The sequence below is a fragment of the Balaenoptera borealis genome, assembly GCF_965194805.1.
Source record: "Balaenoptera borealis genome assembly, chromosome: 12".
Classification (NCBI taxonomy): domain Eukaryota; kingdom Metazoa; phylum Chordata; class Mammalia; order Artiodactyla; family Balaenopteridae; genus Balaenoptera; species Balaenoptera borealis.
In genome coordinates this window covers 18630500-18653076 of record NC_138869.1, presented here as the reverse complement: position 1 = coordinate 18653076, position 22577 = coordinate 18630500, and the positions used below count along the sequence as shown (strand labels likewise).

At 35.0% G+C, this 22577-nt stretch overlaps 1 protein-coding gene across 1 annotated transcript in view; it reads left to right on the top strand.

Annotated features, from left to right (window-relative positions):
- Positions 1–22577, top strand: part of CNTN6 (contactin 6) — a 675643-nt gene that overhangs the window by 608016 nt on the left and 45050 nt on the right. The window contains 1 exon segment of the mRNA XM_082345413.1: positions 17995–18122. Within this exon segment, the coding sequence (XP_082201539.1) occupies positions 17995–18122 (128 nt within the window).

The window sequence follows — 22577 nt, the reverse complement described above, 5'->3', positions numbered from 1 at the left end:
ATAGAGAAAATAATACTTGTCTCACCCTTGGAGTTGTGTGAGACTCAAATGACATAGCATGTGTGAAAAGGAGGGGTGATCTGTATACACTCTGTTACCATTGGGTGCATTTACTGCTGTTATCCTAACCTTTATGCAAATCCAAGTTACACATTCTTACCTCCACCAGCCAAGGGAAAAACCACAGACTTCACCACAGGAAGTCAAGATGAATACAGATTAAGCTTATCTGTGCAAGGCATTCTGAGGCAACTGAAGGAATCAATTCCACATCTGCTAAGTTTGATTAATCGCTTCTTTTTTGCCTTGTGGATCCACTTAGCAAGTGAACTGACAGAAATCAAAGGCCTAGATTTATCTCCTTATACCCAGTGACTGCTGGCTACCTGTTCAGGGGTCACCTCATGAATCTAATAGAAAACGCAGGAAATGTGAACCTGCTGGGAAGACAGCTCAAAACGTCCTCTGAAGGGCAGCATTCAGTAAGACGCCTAAATCACCTGAGATCTTGTCCGAGTGGGAACACAAGCTCTGATCAACAAAAACAAAGAGATGGACAGATTTTTTTTCCTATTATTGAAAGAATAATAATTGAATTAATAGGTAACCCATTACATTGCTTCTTCACTTTCCTAAAAAAATCCACCACATTTCTCCGTCATTTCATAAAATGAAGTAAAATAAAATCCAGCTATATGTTAGACTAATTGTCATTAATAATTAAAATAACCATTTTAAGCACCTCCATATGACAGGCAGTATACCAGGCTTTTCATGCATCTCAAAAAACTAAAGCACACTTTTTTCATATTCAGATACATTTCTGAAGGACACAGTTGCCACAGAGCATACGGTTATGTTTGTACCACTTTTACCCTGGTAATCTCAAAGAGCTGAATACAAACGGCACTTTGAAATTCACAGAGAATCGAACTCATTCAGTCATAGAGATTCTGCCCCTACCCCTGAGCAACTGGTTTCAGGATGTGATCATATTCCACAGACTTGAACTAAGAGGACTGTTGGACTTTTTGGAACCGATTTCATTACCTCTTTCCACCCAGATACGTATATATATATATACTTCTAAACAGATCTTATCAAATCCTGGATTTTGTGCTTTATCCTACAATAATGACACCATTAAAACCTGCATGGCCCTGGGCACTTCATAAAATGGTGTACCCTGTGGGAACATAATGAACCCATTAGGTGGCATGGAATCTAGTAGTGATGTTTATTCAATAGTTTCGCCTTCAATCCCCCAATTTGGTGGGCCCACTCCATTTCCATCTGCATGGCACTTCAACTCCCAAGACCTCCCTCTTAGACACAATAGTACCTGTGGGAAAGGGCCAGGGGAAGAAGAGTAGAGAGGGGAAGCAGAAATGAGAGAGAAGGAGATGAGGATGAGATGTCATTCTCTGTGCCAAGAGATAATTGATCGTTATTGAGCAAGTCACTTGATCTTTCTTTTCTTCATGGGTAAAAAGGTACACTTGGGAGAACCTATTTGAAAGCCCTTAGCATAGTGACACAGAAAAAGAACAGAATAAAAAAAAAGAGTCTGTCTTCATTCTTCTCCTTGCTAAGCTACCTGGACAAAGTAGTTCCTTTAGTTACAGAGCCTGTTGCCCAACACTTAGCTATCATTCCACTTTCTCCTTGGAGCCTTTTCACAGCCATCTTACCCTGTGGGGCATCACCTAATGGGAGTCTGGCTGCCTCGTTGTAAGGAAGCCGATTATATGATGCTCTCTCCCTGTTTGACCCTTCTCTATGCATTTTTCAATAACTGCTTTCTAAATCACCACTATTCCTTCTTTTTTTAAACCTTTACCTCCAAGCACTCGATCTTAATAAAATATCCCCTCCACACATGTTTTTTTAATGCAACTTTAGCCAGAATGTAGCAACTGGTAAGCAGGATTTCCTAGCCCTTCCTCCTTGCAGAGCTTCCTAATGGAACAAGCAAATAAAACTAATTTTATTTTGTATCACCAACTACTTAATACAATAGTGCTTAGTACATTAGGTAGCATGAGTATCAAATAGGCAAATGAACCATATGTTCCCATGTTTAAGGAAGAATGACAGTCTGCATAATGCCAGGCTTATTACAATCTCCCTTCTGTGCTGCTTCTTTGTAATAAAATTTTAAATCGTTCATACTCAACTCCTGAAAGCCTTGTTAAGGTGAGCCTTTCCAAGGGAATACATGCTGAAGATGTCAAGAGCCATCTGATACTCTTGCCTGTGTCACGCAAAGATGTAACAAGCTAAAATCCTATGTGTGCCCCTGTCAGTCTTGCCCTATTTTTTCCTCTTGCCATCCAATCTTCCTTTCTTTATCCCCACTGGCCTCCACTGGCCTGGAGCACTGACCCTTTAGCACAATGCCTGTAGAGCCACCTACCTGACATGGTCTGAAAAAGCTCCAGTTCATTAAAGATGTAAAGCCTGCCTTTAAACCCAGCCTGCCCAGCTGGGTGTGTGCTGTTTTACACTACTGCCTTAGTTAGACTATCATTGCTTTAGTTCCCTATTTAAAATGTTTTAATGATGGGTAATAACATCCTGTGGTTTTAAGCCAAGGGCAAATACAGCAAAGCAAAGAAGTTCCACAAATAAATAGCATCTTATAAATTCTTGTACTATAAGCTATCACTGAAAATGCATAAGCTTCATCATAGAGTTGCTATGAATTCATTGGCTAGATTGGTAGACTTCATTATCATGCATAAGATTTTCGTGTATAAGATTTCAAGATCATGCATGATTATGCATAAGAACCTTGTGAAAAATGCAGATCCCAGAGCTGCATTCAAGATTTTGAGTTAGTGGGTAAGAAGAAGGGCTGAGAAATCTGCATTTTTACAAATTCACTCTCTCTGCTCCCAAGTAAAGCTGAGACTGTTCCATACCACCTAGAGAAACACTGACTTGGTGCAAATGTATCATTTAAAAAATAGAAACTTTGTTTCATCTTCTTTCCCCTAAGAACTCTGCTTCCTGTACTAACACGCTCAGCTCCTCATCTTATCTCATTGCTGAGGAGATGTAAGTCCTCAGTTCAGTTACTTTTTGAAAATATGAATACAACTGGCCTTCAAATGGTGTCAACTTACTTAAGTGCTTGCTTCTAATTTCTGAGTGACATTTATATCTTCCAAAGTTTACGTAAATATTCAACAGCAATAATTTTATAGACAGACAAGGTCAGTTATTAGTGCAATTTATACAAATGACCTTTCATTCTCCGTTTGACTTTGGCAGAAAAAAGTGATCACTTGATATGCTTAAAGTATAATGTTCCTTACTTGGAAAGAAAATGGTTGCTTGACAAGTGTTTGTTAACGCCCACCCTTTTTTAGAGATAACTGGTGGGCATACAGAAAGTAAATAAATAGAAATAGATAGAAATATAATTTTTGTCTTGGTAGAAATTATGATCCAGTTGAAGAAATAAAAGCCAGACCAATTATGTGACAGTGAGTCTTGTTAATATTTTCAAAATGAAGAGTGAGGCTATCAGAGCATTTTTTTTAAGTCACTGGCTATTATTTCCCTATATCTTTTTTTTTTCCTTTTTTTCAACAGTAGAATTAAAAAGCATTTCCAAATGAAATTTATGCAAGAGCTCATTTCATAAAACAAGTAAAATTGAACTAATCTGGCTAATGTCCTGGAGGGAGAATCAGAGCCCCTCTCTAAACCCTCATCACTTTTCAGCCACAAGCAGCCGTTGGAGTGCCCTAAGAATCCCCTGGATCTCCTGAGAGCATAGCTGGAGAATTACTGAGTTAGAGTGACAAATCTGATCCTCAAGTGTAACTTGTCAAACCATTCACTTATTAATAAGCACAACTGCAAACCAATTTGACAGGCCATGTAGAAGATTCTAGGTTTATAAATTTGAATGAGCCCAGAATCTGGCGGGGGAAGCAGGCAGGTCAACAGCTCCAGTGCAGTGGAGCATGTGTCACCACAGACAGAAGATGGTGTAGAGACTCAGGAATGCAGCTTACAGGAGGAGAGAAAGGCCTTAGCAGGTTGGAGGTAACTGACCTGGCACTTGAAGGGTAGGTAGGAAAATCTCCTACACGAGGAATGTAGGAGGAACAGGTTTACTGTGTGGCAGCTTTAATCCATAGTAAGCTTCATACTTGATGCCATTTCGAAGATTTAGATTTAGACCTCCCTTCCTCAGTACAGGATATATTTCATCCATGATTTCTCTAAGTAGAGAATCAAATTATTTTATGAACGATCCAACAGTTGACTCTTTGAGCACTCAAGGGATGCTTAGATGTACTTAATTACATACAGTTTTCATTCTTTCTCAGATTAAATTAACCAATATAGCCAGAAATCTACCCTTCTCATAGTTGACCCTGAGTCTCATCATATATAATAACAATAACAATAATAACATCCACTAATATCCTACCTACAATGGGCAGTATATTAAAATGTTAGCTACAACAATTCACTTAATTTTTACAAGATACCTATGGAGGTTATCATTTATTTATACTTTTTAGATGAGTTAAAACTAAGGCTTAGAGAAGTTAGGCATCATGTCCACAGTCACACAGATAGTAAATGATAGAAAAGCATTCAATTCCAGGAAGCTCTGATTTCAAAGCCATGTGTAATATTAAACACTACACTGTAGGTTTTTCATTAGCTTTTTGAAGTAGTATAGTGTCCATCTGTGGATCTAAATGCAGACTGTCATACTGTACACATTATTTGTTCCTCATTTTTTCCAGTTAGACCAAAATTCTTCTGAAAACTGTGATATATACACTCAAATTCTATTTTTATATCAATAAAAGGTATAGGATAAGTCCATATGTTGTCAATATACTGAAAGATGGAGTCAATTCACATCAATAAAATAAAATAATTCAGTCCTCTTAGTGGCTTAGCATCCTGCATCCACAACGTTCAAATGACTGACTGGATTTTCAATGTAACATACAATATAATTTTTGGTGACATATAGACACAGATATGCAAATTCAACAAACACGGATAAACTCCCTAAACTCATAAAGGACTTGATCTGATATGAAATTATGTGTTATAATTAAGAAGAAAGAATTAGCAGACTAGGAGGCACATCCAAGTTGACCTCCCTTTCTCAGCCAGTTTGTTAGTTTTGTAAAGATTCTGAGGAGTACAATAATTCAGTAGCCAAAGGGGATCTAGAATTGGAAATCCCACTAGCATCCATCACTTTCAAAACTACCCACGTTCAAGATAGCAAGGGGAGGCATTTCTGAGATACACATATTCTGAAAGCACTGAATTACAAAGCTGGAGTTAAAGGGGTAATAATCATGAATGTTCCAGCCCAATTCCCTCACTTTTTACATCTGAGGGAAAACAAAGACCTCGGGGATAAAGTTACTAGTTTAAGTTCACCTGGCAGTGTTTGAATCTCATCCATCTATCTCAAAGTAAGCTTCAGATACAGCTTTACATTTGCAAAATTTCAAAGCCTTGAGGAAAATCACACAATAGGCTCATCATCATAAACATAATGAAAGTGTAGCCAAAATGTCCTTGCAATGTTCAAACTTCTCCATTCTGTTTTGCACAACTCTTTCTCCCATTGTGTTTTCAATCGGTTTTCCTCCAGTTATTTTGGGAGCATACTTTTTAAGATATTTCTTTTAAGTCCTATTTTCACAACTTTTTTGTCATTTGCTAACTTTATAATTTCCTATCTTTTCTTTTGATTTGCTTGGGCTGTAAGGCATGTTAGCATATGAATCTGTTTTAATTCCCTTTTGTGTTTTCTCAGGCATCCTAAAATACTGCAGCAAATGCAGACACTTTTCTTGATCTTTTCTTTCTTCTACTAAACAGCTAAATATTCCTCTTAGGGCTCTTTCACTGGATTAATTTAACTAAGCTCTCCATCTGATGCAGTTTTGTTAATGTTAAATCACACTTCCTTCACATTTTATGGGAATCAGCCTAGCAGCACACTCTTTGGCATGCCATCGAAATAAAGACACATCATTACACCAAATAATTATGTTATTTAGCAAAGGTTCTTATCTGCCATCTCCTAATTTATGTCACAATTCAGTCACCCTGAATCTGTTTTTGCATTGTATGTCAGCCACTACAAAGCCGTTGCTTAAATTATTTGTGTATATTAAAGAAGGAGTCACATTTTGATGAATTCTAAGGTCTGATGCTTGATTTCTGCTTTGGAGTTTAGAAGAGTTGAACCAAAGACTTAACTCTGAAACATTTGGCTGTTCACACCAGTAATTATGCATTAAGCATAAAATGCAACCATAGAAACCAGGAATTTTTAAAAAATTAGACACTGGTAGCAGTGATGTTTTTATTTTTATGCAAATTAAAATGTGTTTGAGTCCATTTTTAATCTCCAGGTAATATTTCTAAACAATCCTTTGCTAGTTAAACCCTCTCAGTTAACTGTATAATGACCCTCAAATCATCTTTGATTAATCAGTTCATGACAAACATATCTTTAGCTATTTAATCTGATTAATCCTTTCGTCCATTACGAGTAGTAAGAAAAAAGGGCATGCAACCATGCATACTGTGTTTTTCCCCTACACACCTGAGAAAAACGTATTTTCTGACAAAACATAGCAAAATTGAATTTATTTGTGCTACCGATTGGTGATGCCACACCATGTAGGTTTTTATGTTTGTTTACTTTTGCTACTCCACTCACATCCCATTACACATATAAATTTAAACATTCTGTGCCTGATGTTACTCAATACAAGAGACCAAAGGAACACTGTTACTTCTTTGGAGCTAGGGAAGAGGCTAAGAAAATAACAAAGGCTATAATAACTGTATTTTCTGTAAATTAACTAAATAATTAGGAACCCCCCAACAGGGTCCATATTACCATAATAATTTAAGAATTTTTTATTAAGTACTTTATTAAAACTTTAGTTTCATGATTGTAACTATATAAAAGGATGACTAAAATTTGCTCTATATCCTCTTAGCAAGGATAAGCAAGCCTTGTCCTTGCTAAGACTGATTTGAATGTATTTCTTTACCTCAACTCTTGTCCTACTTTATATGGCATCAGCAAACGAACTGAAAGTCACTTAGCTAAATAAGCATCATGTTTATATTTTTAACTAGCTTTTACTTTTTTAAAAAATAAATTTATTTATTTTATTTTTGGCTGCATTGGGTCTTCGTTGCTGTGCACGGGCTTTCTCTAGTTGCGGCGAGCAGGGGCTATACTTCTTTGCGGTGCGCGGGCTTCTCATCGCGGTGGCTTCTCTTGCTGCGGAGCACGGGCTCTAGGCACGCGGGCTTCAGTAGGTGTGGCACACAGGCTCAGTAGTTGTAGCTCATGGGCTCTAGAGCGCAGGCTCAGTAGTTGTGGCGCATGGGCTTAGTTCCTCCGTGGCATGTGGGATCTTCCCGGACCAGGGCTACAAACCATGTCCCCTGCACTGGCAGGCAGATTCTTAACCACTGCACCACCAGGGAAGCCCTAGCTTTTACTTTTAAACAAAGAAATTATTTGCCTGAGTGACTTTCTGTAAGTTTACTGAATTTATTGGTAATGGTAATAAATATACATCTGCACCTAGAAAGAGAAGACTAAAGGTTTTGTGGTATACACAAACAGAAAATACGTATTTATTTAGTACCTATGAATTATAGGTATTGTTGAAAAATACAAAAAACATAAAGAAGAACAGCTACCATTTGGGGTTACTCATTATCCTCTAGTCTTATCTCAGCATTTTTAATACATTTAAAAAATTTGATTCTCATAACAAACTGATATTATTACTACTGTTATCCCCATTTACATGGAAATTTTCATAGAAAGCAAGCAAGTGCTTCCAAAGGAACAGAGCCAGAACAAAGCAAAAGCAAGCTGACTTTAGAGTTCATGGTCTTAAAACCCCTATATCACTTGACCCCTATATCACTTAAGCAAAAAAACTTAGCTTTTACAGTCTATTTAGAGAGTGAAAACTTGTCTAAAAAGAAAATTATGACAAAGGAGCAAAGGCAATACAACAAAGCAAAGATAGTCTTTTCAACAAATGGTGCTGAAGCAACTGGACAGCCACATGCCAAAAAAAAGAAAAACAAGAATTTAGACACAGACCTTACACCCTTCACACACGCACACACACACACACACACACACACACACACAAAATTAACTCAGAATGGATCACAGACTTAAATGTAGAACAAAAAACTGTAAAACTCCTACAAGATAACATAGGAGAAAATCTAGATGACCTTGGGTAAGGCCATGACTTTATAGATACAATATCAAAGGCAGATCCATGAAGGAAAGACATAATAACCTGGACTTCCTTAAAATAAAAAAACAAAAAACTTCTGCTCTGTGAAAGACAATGTCAACAGAATGAGAAGTCAAGCCAGAGACTGGGAAAAAATATTTGCAAATACACATCTGATAAAAGATTGTTATCTAAAATATGCAAAGAACTCTTTAAACTCAAGAATAAGAAAACCAACAACTCCATTAAAAAACGGGCAAAAGACCTTAACATACACCTTACCAAATAAGATATACAGATGGCAAATATACATTTGAAAAGATGTTCCACAGCATATGTCATCAGAAAAATGTAAATTAAAATGAGATACCACTACACACCTATTAGAATGGCCAAAATCTGGAAGACTAACACCAAATGCTGGCAAGGATATGGAGCAACGAGAACTCTCATTCATTACGGATGGGAATGCAAAATGGTACAGCCACTTTGGAAGACAGTTTGGCAGTTTCTTACAAAACTAAACATACTCTTATCATACAATACAGATATTGTACTCTTTAATGTTCACCCAAAGGACTTGAAAACTTATGTCCACATAAAAACCTGCACACTATATAGTTTATAGCATCTTTATTCATAATTGCCCAAAATTGGAAGCAACCAAGAGATTCCTCAGTAGACAAATGGATAAATAAACTGGTATATCCAGGCAATGGAATATTATTCGGTGCTAAAAAGAAATGAGCTAACAGGCCATGAAAAGACATGGAAGAATCTTAAATACATATTACTAACTAAAAGAAGCCAATCTGAAAGGTTACATACTGTGTGATTTCAACTATATGACATTCTGGAAAAGGCAAAACTTTGGAGACAGTAAAAAGATCAGGAGTTGCCAAGGGCTGGAGGAGATAAGAATGAACAGGTGGAACACAGAGAATTTTTAGTTCAGTGGAAATATTCTGTATGATATTATAATAATAGATACATGTTATTATATATGTTCCCAAACCCAAAGACTGCACAACACCAAGGGTGAACTCTAAGGTAAACTATGGTCTTTGACTATGACTCGTAAGTGTATGTTCATGAACTGTAAGAAATGTACCACTCAGGTGGGGAATGTTGACAACAAGGGAGGCTATGCATATGTGCGGGTACATAGGAAATCTACCTTTCTCTCAGTTTTTCTGTGAACCTAAAACTGCTGTAAAAAAAAAGTCTTAAAATAAAGGAAAATTCAAAATACAAGGCAACATAATGATTCAGATAATGATTCAGTAGAAATCAGGATCAGAAGACCCGCATCCTTGCTGTAGCTAAGTAAGTTATTAAACCTCCCTGCATATGAGTTTATTTATTTTTTATTTTTTTAAAATAAAATATCTTAGTTCCCTGACCAGGGATCGAACCTACGTCCCCCTTCAGTGGAAGTGCGGAATCCTAACCACTGGATCACCAAAGAATTCCCCATATAAGTTTATTGATGAAGGACAAAACTGCTGATTTTTAATATTTGGGGAGACAGAGTACTGTGAACTGTCGTGTTTGAGAGGACAGGTGTGATAGAGAAAGCTACATATCTTACTCCAGTTTCCCTAGGACACAAAACTAAGAGTGAAGCAGGTAAATACAGGCAGCAATGCAGGATCATATCTTATTACACTGGCCACTGACTCACTTTAAGCCAAGTGACACACAACACGTAGGCTGGCATCAGTTAGTCATATAAACTGTCTCCAGACAGAAACCACTTGGGAATAAAAAGACTTTGGAAGGAAAGAAAATGGGATTTATCTGCTGGCTGCCCCTTTGTCAGTGGGGTTGTATTATCTGGACCTTTGGCAGCCAATGGAACTAAGAGAAGCTGAGGAGACAGAGACACATAAGGTGTGTCTGAAACGGTGAAAATCAAAGTAGGCTTGGGAGGATGGATGGAATTCAGACAAGCGGATTGGAGTGCAAATCTTCTGCTAGATACTTGGGGAAGAGACTCTAGGCTTTCATCTGGCAAGTCTCTGAAGGATGTATTCTAACAAAGATTTGCAAATTATGAACATTTGTTTTCTCTTTGGGAGTTACACAACTCTTTACTGAAAAGAATATTTGTGCTCTTTCCTAACAGCCAGACAAAATAAAAGAGATAACATATTTAAGAATTCCTTCCATAAATTTTGTTGAATTTTCTGGTATGTGCTTCCCCTTGTTTAGAACTGATTAAAGATAAAAAGTGTATTGTTCTTTGCAGAAGATGATCTACACTATTTAGTAGAGAGACTAGATTTTATTTTCTGTGCCCATTCAGTCATCTCTGTCTTGAGATAGCACTTAATTTTTATTCTGTCTCTATCTTTTTATCTTTTTTGTTATTTCTTTTTTGGGTTATCTGTTGAGATTTTTACTACTCTGATGATTTTATAAGGAATAATAAAATACATCTTAATAATCCAGTGATTAAACCTTTAAATTTTCCCTGTACAGAGGTGTGAGATATTTTCTGTGTATAACTGCCTTTAGAGCTGTTTAAAATTATTGACATAAAAAGACAGAAAAGGAACCTTTGCTTTGATTTAAATGAGGAAGCTTACGTATTTACTTGTTTGTAGATCAGTTTTTGTAGCTTGTTAAAATAAGGAATTTTTAAAAGATAGCTTATTAAATGACAGTGAGATAAGCATAGATATTACACCTTAACTATGCTAATCAGGTGCTAAAATTATTAAAATGTAATGTCAATATTTGATCTAAAATGGATTCCAGGAATGTAAATTGATACAGCCACTGGTTCCTTAAAAAACTAAAAATAGAACTACCAGACGACCCAGCAATCCCACTACTGGGCATATACCCTGAGAAAACCATAATTCAAAAAGAGTCATGTACCAAAATGTTCATTGCAGCTCTGTTTACAATAGCCAGGACATGGAAGCAACCTAAGTGTCCATCAACAGATGAATGGATAAACAAGATGCGGCACATATATACAATGGAATATTACTCAGCCATAAAAAGAAATGAAATTGAGTTATTTGTAGTGAGGTGGATGGACCTAGAGTCTGTCATACAGAGTGAAGTAAGTCAGAAACAGAAAAACAAATACCGTATGCTAACACATATATATGGAATCTAAGAAAAAAAAAATGGTCATGAAGAACCTAGGGGCAAGACGGGAATAAAGACACAGACCTACTAGAGAATGGACTTGAGGATATGGGGAGGAGGAAGGGTAAGCTGGGATAAAGTGAGAGAGTGGCATGGACATATATACACTACCAAACGTAAAATAGATAGCTGGTGGGAAGCAGCCGCATAGCACAGGGAGATCAGCTCGGTGCTTTGTGACCACCTAGAGCGGGCGGATAGGGAAGGTGAGAGGGAGGGAGATGCAAGAGGGAAGAGATATGGGAACATATGTATATGTATAACTGATTCACTTTGTTATAAAGCAGAAACTAACACACCATTGTAAGGCAATGACACTCTAATAAAGATGTTAAAAAAAATTAAAAATAATAAAATAAAATAAAATGGATTCCAGTGGGACATTTTACCTAAAACCTAAATTGTGCAGAGCCAAAATTTATACATACTTTCCTACTTATCTAATTCATTTTAATCCAATCTATTTTACATTTTCTAGATATCAGTAAAATTAAACTGTCAATTAAAATTTCATGGTCTACAGTATTATCTTTAGACAGAAGTGGAAGCAATACTCCAGTTAATAATCTAACTATAAAAATAGAAGTACTGCTCTAGTTTCAGCAATATGAAATTGTAATTGCCCAATGTCCTAATTTCTCTGAGTTTAAGAAATTTAGCTATTGCTAATCTTCTATGTCCTCAAATTTTGTGATAGGCTATGGTCGACAATTAAACAAAAAAAAAAATCAGAGCCTTCCTCATTTGCTATTCATATAGGGTCTACATAATATAGATCTGTTTTTTCTATATGTAGGTAAATCAAAATTTGGAAATACATTAGATTAGTTGTAGTGATAAACTAGATGTGAATGCTAATATCTATTTTATTTATGAAGCTTGTAATGAATTGGAATCATGTACAACTTAGGAAAGCAAGGGTAAAAGCATTCGACATTAGTCTTTAGACTAATTCCTTAGAATGACACAAAATTTGACACACATGTTCCAGGTAAAAGACTCCTAGGAGTTCACTTGATGTCGTAGTCTATCTTCCTGATGTTTTATTCACAATAGCTCATCAAGTAGAAGGCAAAGGGTATGAAAGTAGAAGGCAACTAGTCAAAGCATCCATTACTTTTGTTTTCGCTTTATGCTACTAACGTTCCCTGACAGTGGGAAGATTGAAATGTTGGATGTTCAATCACACTACATAGTCTGCCTTCAACTTATCAGTTAACCTTGAAATGTTTACATATGTTGGTGGCTCAGGTTTCTACATTTTCTGTTTTCTAATGTGACTATAAAATCTCCCAATGTCACTTGACTATCAGACACAGCTTGTAGTTCTGAATTTCCACCTTTTTAATGCCCAAATGCAATTAGAAGAATAGTGTGATACATTACAAATGCTAACTATTAATTTTTCTATTGTTGAATGGTCATAATATATCTATACATGTAAATGTCTTTAAATTCTAATTATTATGTAACATTTTAAATGCAATGCCTTAATTTGTGATTTAATCATCTGAATAGAATACTAAGCTTTGGTAATTTGGGGGAAATTTTTCTATTTGATTGTGTGAACAGGTGAAATATTCTAATTAAGTGGATATTTGAGAATAGACACCAGAGAGGAACAGTGTTATCACTGAACTGTGAAATGATTATAGAGGAAGAGTTAAAGAGCAAACATACATACACCGTAAGTCAAGTATTAGAACTTGGTGACACCGAGGACTGATAATCATATTGTAGTTAAAGCCACAAAACATACTGTTGAGTCCAGTCAGATGAAAGTGTTTTTTAAGACATCAGGCAGGAGTAAGAATCAAAGTGAGAATTGAAAATGCTGGTCCGAGTCATGGAGAAGAGCAAAGACCAAAAACTATTATCAGCAAAGAAAAAGAATAAGATTAATAGCTAGCGTTTAATTAATTCAATTCTTATGACAACCCTATTTCCATTTCTAAAATAAAAATGAGAGCAATGCGGATCGGAAAGATTGACTCCACAAGTACAGACACGAAGTGGCATGAATTCAACGAAGGGTCTTAGGCAGTGAAACGTAATGCTAGGAAAAATCTTCTGGCATTAGGCTCCTTTCAAAAAGCCTGGCATATACCTCTCAGGTCCCTTTGTTCAAACTGAATTGTGACAAAACACTTCCTTCTTTCCCTGTTGTTACTGCTCATGGAGTTATAGAAGTGCTTACATTCTTTGGCAGAATGAGAAAATGGTTCATTAAAAACCTACTTATTGATGGCTAACCAGGAGTAGGGCATAGACAGGGCTGAGCATTTTAAACAGTTTATATCATTTACTCCTCATGACTCAGTGACACAGGTAATATTAATATCCCCATGTTACAGATGAGAAAGCTGAAGACTCTTGCACAGTTGAGTAACTTGGACTCAGTAATACAAATATTAAATATTAGGGCTCAGATTCAGTCACAAGCAGTTGACCCCAAATTCCACGTTTGCTAATAACTCAACTACATTATTGCATAGGACAGTGTAACAGAAGAAAAATAATCCTTAGTATTAGTATTGCCATCATTATTACCTCATGTTTATGGTTAAAACTCTCCTATAGTAGGGTAGATCAAACTCACCTTTAAGGTTTCACAAACGCTTAGAAATCTGAGGAAATGTGCATATATGCACACACACAAATGTTCCATCACATTTTGGGGAGTTATTGGATTCCCTGAAGGTCAGATTATAAACCTCCAATATTAAAGATCATTTTATGCAAATACAATTTTATATATATGTATATATATGCTTAAATTTGTGCTCTAAGTAACTATATTATTAGTAAATTATACTTTGTAAACTTGAAGTGAAAGAGCCCTTCTTAAAATAAGTGCTTCCTGGTGTAAAGAGAAAGGCATGGTTGGAATCTTGGTGCTACACTACTGAGTGTGTACCTTAAGGTACCCACTTCTTTCCATGCTGCAGTTTCCTGACTTGTAAAACGGGAATGATAACAATAGTAAGCCCAGAGGTTTACTTAGTAAGTCAATGAGTTGACATTTATTATACACTTAGTAGAGGACTTGTGCAGAGTCAGCTTACAATAATAGTTCACAACCTGCTTGTGTTTTGACCAATGAGTTTAGTCGTGAAAAAGAATATCTTCGATATTAACATTCTCTATTTCTTACATACCTATTGTGATATCTAACATAGTGCCTGGAACACAATAGGTATTTAATAAATATTTGTTGAATAAATTTAGAAGGAAAAAAAGTCTTAGCATTGTTCTATTTCCAATCAGGCATTAAAATTGCTGTTAAGTTTTTAGAAGCCTTACCATATTCCATGGTACCAGATATTTTCATATATGCTTTTATGATCTATTGTCTATTAGCAGTGTAATCTCAGCATTAAGTGCTAATTTAAATACATATCTGTATTATATGTAATCAATCACTTCACTGTCTTTTGCTTTCTTCTCTGTAACTTATATTCTGTTTGCTAATAATTTATGCAAATTTCCATTTTTATCACCAGAGTCTCAGTTTTTCAGTTAGCCGAGCGTATCTATACTTGTGGCTGTGTTTTGTTTTTAAATACCAGAGAGTCTTGTATGAACAAAGACAATATTTTAATGTACTTTATTAATATATCCTTTCGAACCCTCCAGGTACTATTTTAAAATATCTTTTAGAATATTTCAAAAGAAGGATAGAAAAAGTCAGTCTTTATCTTTCTCTATGAATGTTACCAAAACTATCAATTAAAATGTTCCAGTAAATTTTTTCATGTGCATCCTTCCCTATCATTGAAAACGTCAATTGCTCAGTTTTCTTAATACAGTTTGATGTTAATTGGGTGTTATTTCTTTTTTTTTTTTTTTAATAATTTCTACTAAGCCGTGTTTTGATATGTGAGAGAACTGGAAATTCTCACTTTTCTTTAATAGTTTTTGTTTAATTATTCTGCATAAATTTAGGGCTATGATTAGATAGTTTGAGACCATCTACATTGTTAAAGATTAAGTTTTCTTACTATATTTTAACATCTCTTATTAATGAAAAAATAGTAAGTTGAAATATTCATACCATTTATTATGTTATAAAATCTCTATAGTTAAATGTCTGGCTTTCTATATCCTAGGGCACTAGGGAGAATTACTTTTTTAATCATCTAGTTTTAATAAATGATACATTGGTTTGGTTACTAGTTTGGCTATTTTCATAAAACATTTAAATCTAAGATTTTTTATTCTTTTGCACATTTTTACATATTGATCTATGAAAACAAAATGGATTCTTACTTAGACATAAAGATAATCTTTACAGACTAAAGTCTGATTTATAATGAACTGAGCAATGTTCTCAAACTTTATTGTACATACTAATTACTGAAAATCATGTTAAAATGCAAAGTTTGATTCAGTAGGTCTGGGATGAGACCACATTTTGAGGAGCAAACACCTAAGACCATCTTAAGGGCCTCTAATGATGACTCAGCAGATATTTCTTGAACGTCATAGTCAACATGCAGAATTATTTACTACAAGTGACGCAAAGTGATGGTTCTGGAAAGAGCATGAGCACTAGAGATACTCAGTTATAATTTTCAATTCATTCTTTGATGCTTATTAGCTGCTTAATCTTGAGCAGATTTTAACTTTTCCTAGTCTTAGTCTGTCTTCTTATTATCTGAAGCTTGAGAAATGTCGGTTGATTAAGATTTCAAAAGAAATAATCAGTTTCAATGATGACGATTTCAGTTCAATTTAACAAACATTACTGAACATACACAATGAGCCTGAAAAGGCTGGTGGACTTAGGGTAATATTAAACCACAGTTTATATGAATTGTCCTTTTCTGAAAGCTAAGTGGAAAATTATGACATATAAACATTGGTATTACTAGCTGGGAAGTTTGTCTGACGGCCTTTAGCTATCAGCAGATACATATTTCTTTAACATTTAAAATGTTTTTTGGCCAAAATTTAATGTTTCTGTGTTGCTTGAAATTCTTAGTTATTCCTAAATTCTAGAGGTAAGTGATGCACCCAAATGTTTCTCACACCGACCTCTTCTAATTGAATCAGGTTAAGAATTGTTTTTGGCCAGAAGTTTGCTGCATACTAGAATAGCTTTGTTACTGTGTCAATAGCGGTATGATTCGATTGTTAGTATAAACTGGGATCAAGAAATCTAGACATTTCAGAAATTAAATAAGATGTCAAATGTTCACTGTTGGGGAATACTCCAAGAAAATGACTTAAAAGAAATCTGATTATGTGCCATGGAACATTCTAAACCCAGATGTGGCCCCTTCCACTCACTTGACAACAGAATATGGAACTTGTCACTGATAATACACCCAACATCATAAGCTGGTTTCATACAAATTGTAGTTGGCTGATGTTCTCTGTGTTTCAAATTGGGTAATTAATTATATTAGCTACATTTCCTGTAATACACATATTAGAAACAATGATATGTTTGCAATGAAAGAAATACTGTTTTGTTATTGTTAATGGATGTGACATGCATGCCAACTCTCTTTCCTTTCATTCCTTTAAAACCGTTGTCATTACAAATGAGTTTTCACTGCTTATTTTTCTGCAACTCTGACTACCCACTAGTGTTTGTTCTTAGAGCTGTATTTTTAAAAGGTCGTTAATTAAATTTATAAGACATAAAATTGGGCACATGGTTTTTTTTTTGTTTTGTTTTGTTTTTCATTTTTTGTCTCCTTACTAAAACATTTGATGATGATTTTGTCAAGAAACCAATCTTAGGGGTTCCCTTGATTACGACAGTGTTCTGATGTTTGCTTTTGACTATTTCTGAGTTTCAGAGAAAACTTCATACGAATCATTTTTTCAAAGACTGGAACTTCTTAAATAGCTCTCTCCATTGCGTATTATATGAATACATGTATTTTAGGAATATTTAATTCAGTCTGATTCTTGAAGCCTTCATTCTTTTTACTTCTCTCTTCCTCTTTTTAATGGGACAGGCCACATAACAAGATGGCCTGAGCCCCCTGGCTATGGAACCCCATGGATGGTTCCTTCAACTCACTAGCACAGGCAAATATTGTCATGGTTGAAAACCCTGTTGTTTGGTAGCTGAAAGTCCTAAGTAAAAACTGGTCTATAAAGCCACAGAGTAAACAATGTGAAAATTGGGCTTGCGTTTCTCTAACGCCAAGTTCAGTTTTCACCAGAGTTGGTTTTTCAAAATGCATAGTAACTAGTTGCATTTGTTATTAATCAAGCAAATGGGCACTGTAGCACCAAGCACTCATTTGACTTTTAATGTGCATTGAAATCAGCAATGATAATTCAAGTTATAGCAAAATAATTATCAGTACTGTGTCAGAATAAAAGCAAATGTCATTTATTCTAATATGTGGATTCACAGATTGCTCACAATTAAAAGCAGGATAATAGGAAAGGAATACATTCATATTAACAAATGCACCCATGGTTTCAGTAACGCTTTAAAATGAAAATAGGTGGTTAAGACTTACCAGTTTTAAAGAGCCTTACTTATGTTAGTTATACATTTTCTTTTTAGAGTGTTCATCCTGAAGGATGCCAGCCTCAAGATACATAACGTTACCAGGTCGGATGCCGGATCATACACTTGCATAGCTACAAATCAGTTTGGTGTTGCCAAGAACACTGGCAGCCTAGTTGTAAAAGGTATTTTACTATCTTCATTTGTGCTTGATGAACATTGGAAGATATGTATGCATATCATGACCTCTATCACAGTTGTCAACCCTGTATCATATTGTATATGTGAAATGTTTGATTTCACATTTTATTTAAGAGTTGTGTTCCCATATTCATTAATAGCATGCTCACTTTGCCACTGGAATAACATGGTAGATGTGAATACCTTGGCAGTTGAAAAGCTGTCCAGCGGGTAATTAGACAAAACTAAAACTTGAACTAAAAATTTTGGATTTCCACAGATGCCTCAGTGTGGGGAAGCCATGGACATTTTGTTGACATCAGTGGATAATATTTTTTTTGTGAAGTTTCCTTCAGAAACTCATTTTGTGTAAAGTTTTTACCTGGATGTAAGGCTGCCAAGTGCATAATCAGTTCATTTATTTCTATAACTCTAAGTACTAACTAGTGAAATGCAGACTCTCTTACATTCACCTTAATAAGCAGTTCTTTGCAAAGAAAAAAAATTTAAACATTAGTGTCTATTTGAGTTATTATTAGATTCCCATCACAGTAAACACATACGCTCACACAACTTCAGATGGTAAAAGTGCATACCTTAGTCTTGAGACTTTTAAACTAGTATCAATCCAAATGCAACTACATATATCACCAAAGGACATAATTAGCATTAGATGCATCTATTCCCCATCTTTGCTACTTTATTTTATTGAACCTCAGCTCATAAAACTAGTCTGTTTAGGGGGAGCCAGGTCACTTTTATCATTTTATTGCCTCCTGGATGACAAAAATGACTGTCTTGAAAGATGAGTTTGAGCAGCTACTTAAGCCCAAATGATTAAATGATTAAATTCAGCAATTGATGCTTTATCATCATTTCTATTAAAAATGATTAAATACAATAAAAAGTAGTTAGCTGCTATACTTCTACTATCCTTTAAAATGTCTCCAGGAAAATAAACTCATCTTTATCCCTGGAAGATATTTCTCCCAACTTTATCTCAAGCCTATTACATTATGCCAACAATTGTCTGAAACACTCAGGGGAAATATAAATGATAGAACTTGTATCAAAATTCAACCAGTGTAGCATATTTTGAAAAACTTCACTTCTTTAAGATTGTATTGTCATCAGGTTTTTAAGACAGATATGGACTTAATGTTTCAAGGAATGTGCCGTAGCTATATTTAATAATAGGGAATTTCTCCAGCAAAGTTTTGGTAATACTCATGTACTGAAGAGTGTGAATGCTTTATGTTTGAAGAACTAACATGTCCATTAAGGAGAAAAAAACAGAAGAGATTACCTTATGTCAAATTAAGAAACTACAGGTGGTATGCACTCATTTTTATTACAGCAGAAGATTAAAATATGGTAGAGGATAAAAAGGCATTGCAGTTAATTCTTACAGGTATGGAGAAATCCAGGAGGAGTTAAAATATGAAATTTTAAGGATGAAGACATCAGTAGTGGAAACGTAGTTTCTCAAAGAAAGTTTTGGTAGAATACTGGTGATGGGTGAGTAGGACCAATAATTTTCCTGCTAAAATACAATGATGGGGATGCTTTCACCTCAGAGACTAAGAAAAAAAGTTAATAGATTGAGCTAAATGGATAGTTTCTTTTCCTCAAATGTTTCTTTAGCCTTTAGCTAAATGCTGTCTTAATGCTGTCAATTAGTAATTAATGGAAGAAAAGTAAAAGGAGAAGACTCACATAAATGTGAGAAACTCAGGAGCAGCTACTAACTTAGTTCTAATTATGGAATTTGGATATTGTAGAGGTGAAACATAGCCATGTTTCTTACTAAATAGGTTCCTAATTCTCAAGATAGAATCAAGTTGATATGTATTTTGGGATGTTCCACAAAACACACCATAATCCTCAGGCACTCCACTCTGTCTATGAGTAAGAAAATAACTAAGATTGCTCAGTTTAAAAACTGATATATTTTTGCTTATTTCTAGTGTTTTTTTTGCTGGAGCTATTGAAACAAAATTATCTCAATCTACATTCCTGGTCAACTTTATCTTTTCTACTCTTTCTTCTTCTGTGGCACATTTCATCTTCTTACAAAGGATATAATTCACTTATTTACATGTATTTTTTTCCCTTTATTTCCCTTCCTCTAGAAAAGAAGCATAAAGAAGGCAGGGACATCACAAATTCTAGTACAGTCCTGGGAACTGTATGTGTTCAATAAATATTTATTGATTGAGTGAAAGGATCTCACCTCATTCCCCTTAGTTCTCAGAGATAATTTCCATCCTGACTTCCTTGCTCTAAAATCTACAAGTTTTCAATTTTTCAGGGTGTACTCTTGTTAGAACACTTCACAATAAAGAACATCAAAGGCAAATAACAAACTTGTAAATGCTTTCACTTTCCCAATTTTACGGTTTGTAGTTACATTATTCTAATACATAGAGAACCCCACACTCTGAAAGGGGGGACAAATATGAAAATACATGAAAATCTGAAAGACTTCATGCAGAGAACTCACTGTTCTGGTATTTTCAGCATAATACCAGAGGATGATTTACATATGCAAAAAGGGCTTATGTCAATATGCATGAATATCAAGTTATTTTCACTCATTTATATCTAGTAATGGGAAGGAAATTGTGTTTGTTATTTTTAACCTTCATGAAATATCCATGTGCCATTTTAAAGGGATTTGGGGATTTCTTGCTTCTTTGCCATTGACAGTAACCATCATATGCAATATAAATAAACACATACATACATAATAACATATACATTAAAAAAACTACATAAACACAAAATGTGTACAGTATGGATAAAAGCATCTTTAGAAACTTTGCTTTATTACTGATCTGTAATGTATAATCTTTATTAAACTGTGGGATTTTTACACAAATACAGTTCTAAGATAAGTCTATCATTAGCACAGCTTCTTAACTAGACTGCTATCTCTAATTCCCTTTCACGTGGGAATGTTGAAGGTATCACTGCCAAAATTATTATTTTATAACCTACAAATTTGAAGCTTTAATATGAGAAGGAATCATAATACTATGCATTGATTCAAACATTTTCTTGACTGTTAAGAGTGTAGCCATTTGGCTGTTAAGACGATTTAATACTTCTCTGTGTATGTATGTATGTGTGTGTGTGCACCTGTGTGTGTTTGTATGTTTGCATTTTCTTGTCTATAATGTTCATCTGATTGTCATTATAGAGTCAAATATAATTTTATTTCTCAAATCAAAATCTTACAGTGACCTTTCTGGTAATAGGGTGGTAAGGAGCAAATGAGAAATTTCAGTAAAGCTGATAAAACAATCATCTTTCTTTGAATTTACTTACCTGCCTCAGTCATGCAAGAAATGTTGTTGTTAGATAACATGTAAAAAGATAATAGTTACAGGAGTAAGATATTTTCCAGCTTAGTTTTTAGCTGATATGGCTTATCTGTGTCAAGAGGATTCTGAAGTTATCTGCACTGTATGTTGGAAATTTCTATTCCACTATGCAACAGGATAAAGCAATTTGCTATTCAACACAGGGAGTGCAATTAGCACCAGCCTTACCAGAGCCCTGGCAGATGCCCAGTGTAATTTGAGGACATGTTCCATAGGCACAGACAGAGAATGGAAAGGAAAGGGAGTTTAAATGTTTTCAGTCTGGAGGACTTAGTAAAATTACAATGTGTACATACACTAAGAGGTGTATGAAAATCACATAAAAGGGGAAATTATTTGATCTGGCATTTGGAAAATTATTAAAAAGCAGAGTAACAGCAGGCTATAAAAATGATCTTGTTTGCAGGCAACATTTGTTTTTGTTTCCTCACTGGAGAAGTTCTGTATGTCCAATTATAGGCCTCATTGCTTCAGCATTATTTTCAACTGAAATGTCGGAACTTGGAAAAGCATATCTAATGTGCAAATTAAGTTTATTGCTGCTCATTTAGTTGTTTATTCTTTGTGATAGAAGTCTTTATTTTATCAGCATGGAGAGTGGCCTATCCATTTTCTCCAGCAGAATGAGAGTGTTCACTAATATTGTTCTACATTTACTAAGAGAAATATCTAGATAGGTAGATAATTGGAGGCTTTGTGGCTTTACACTGCAGTTTAAAAGATTTGAGGTGTTGAGCCCAGCTGTATCTAGAAGCCCAGCTTCACTGAGTAAACCAAAAATACAATTTCACAGAAATGACAAGACACAATGGAATACATCCATCTTTTTGTAGTGGTTGAAGTCTCCCAGTACTGCTAATATCTTTCCCCAAATATTTAATTCTACATTCCAATTTTCTACAAGAATGAATTAAAACATTTAATAGAAAGAAGACTTTGATTTAAAAATTATTAATGGAAGTATTCTTAAGGTGAAAAAATATATAGTGAGTTTTTATACTGTCTAGAAATGAAGTTTTCTTCCCCCCTCCAGTATTGAAAATAACGCTGAGTTCTTGAGACCTGAATTCCATA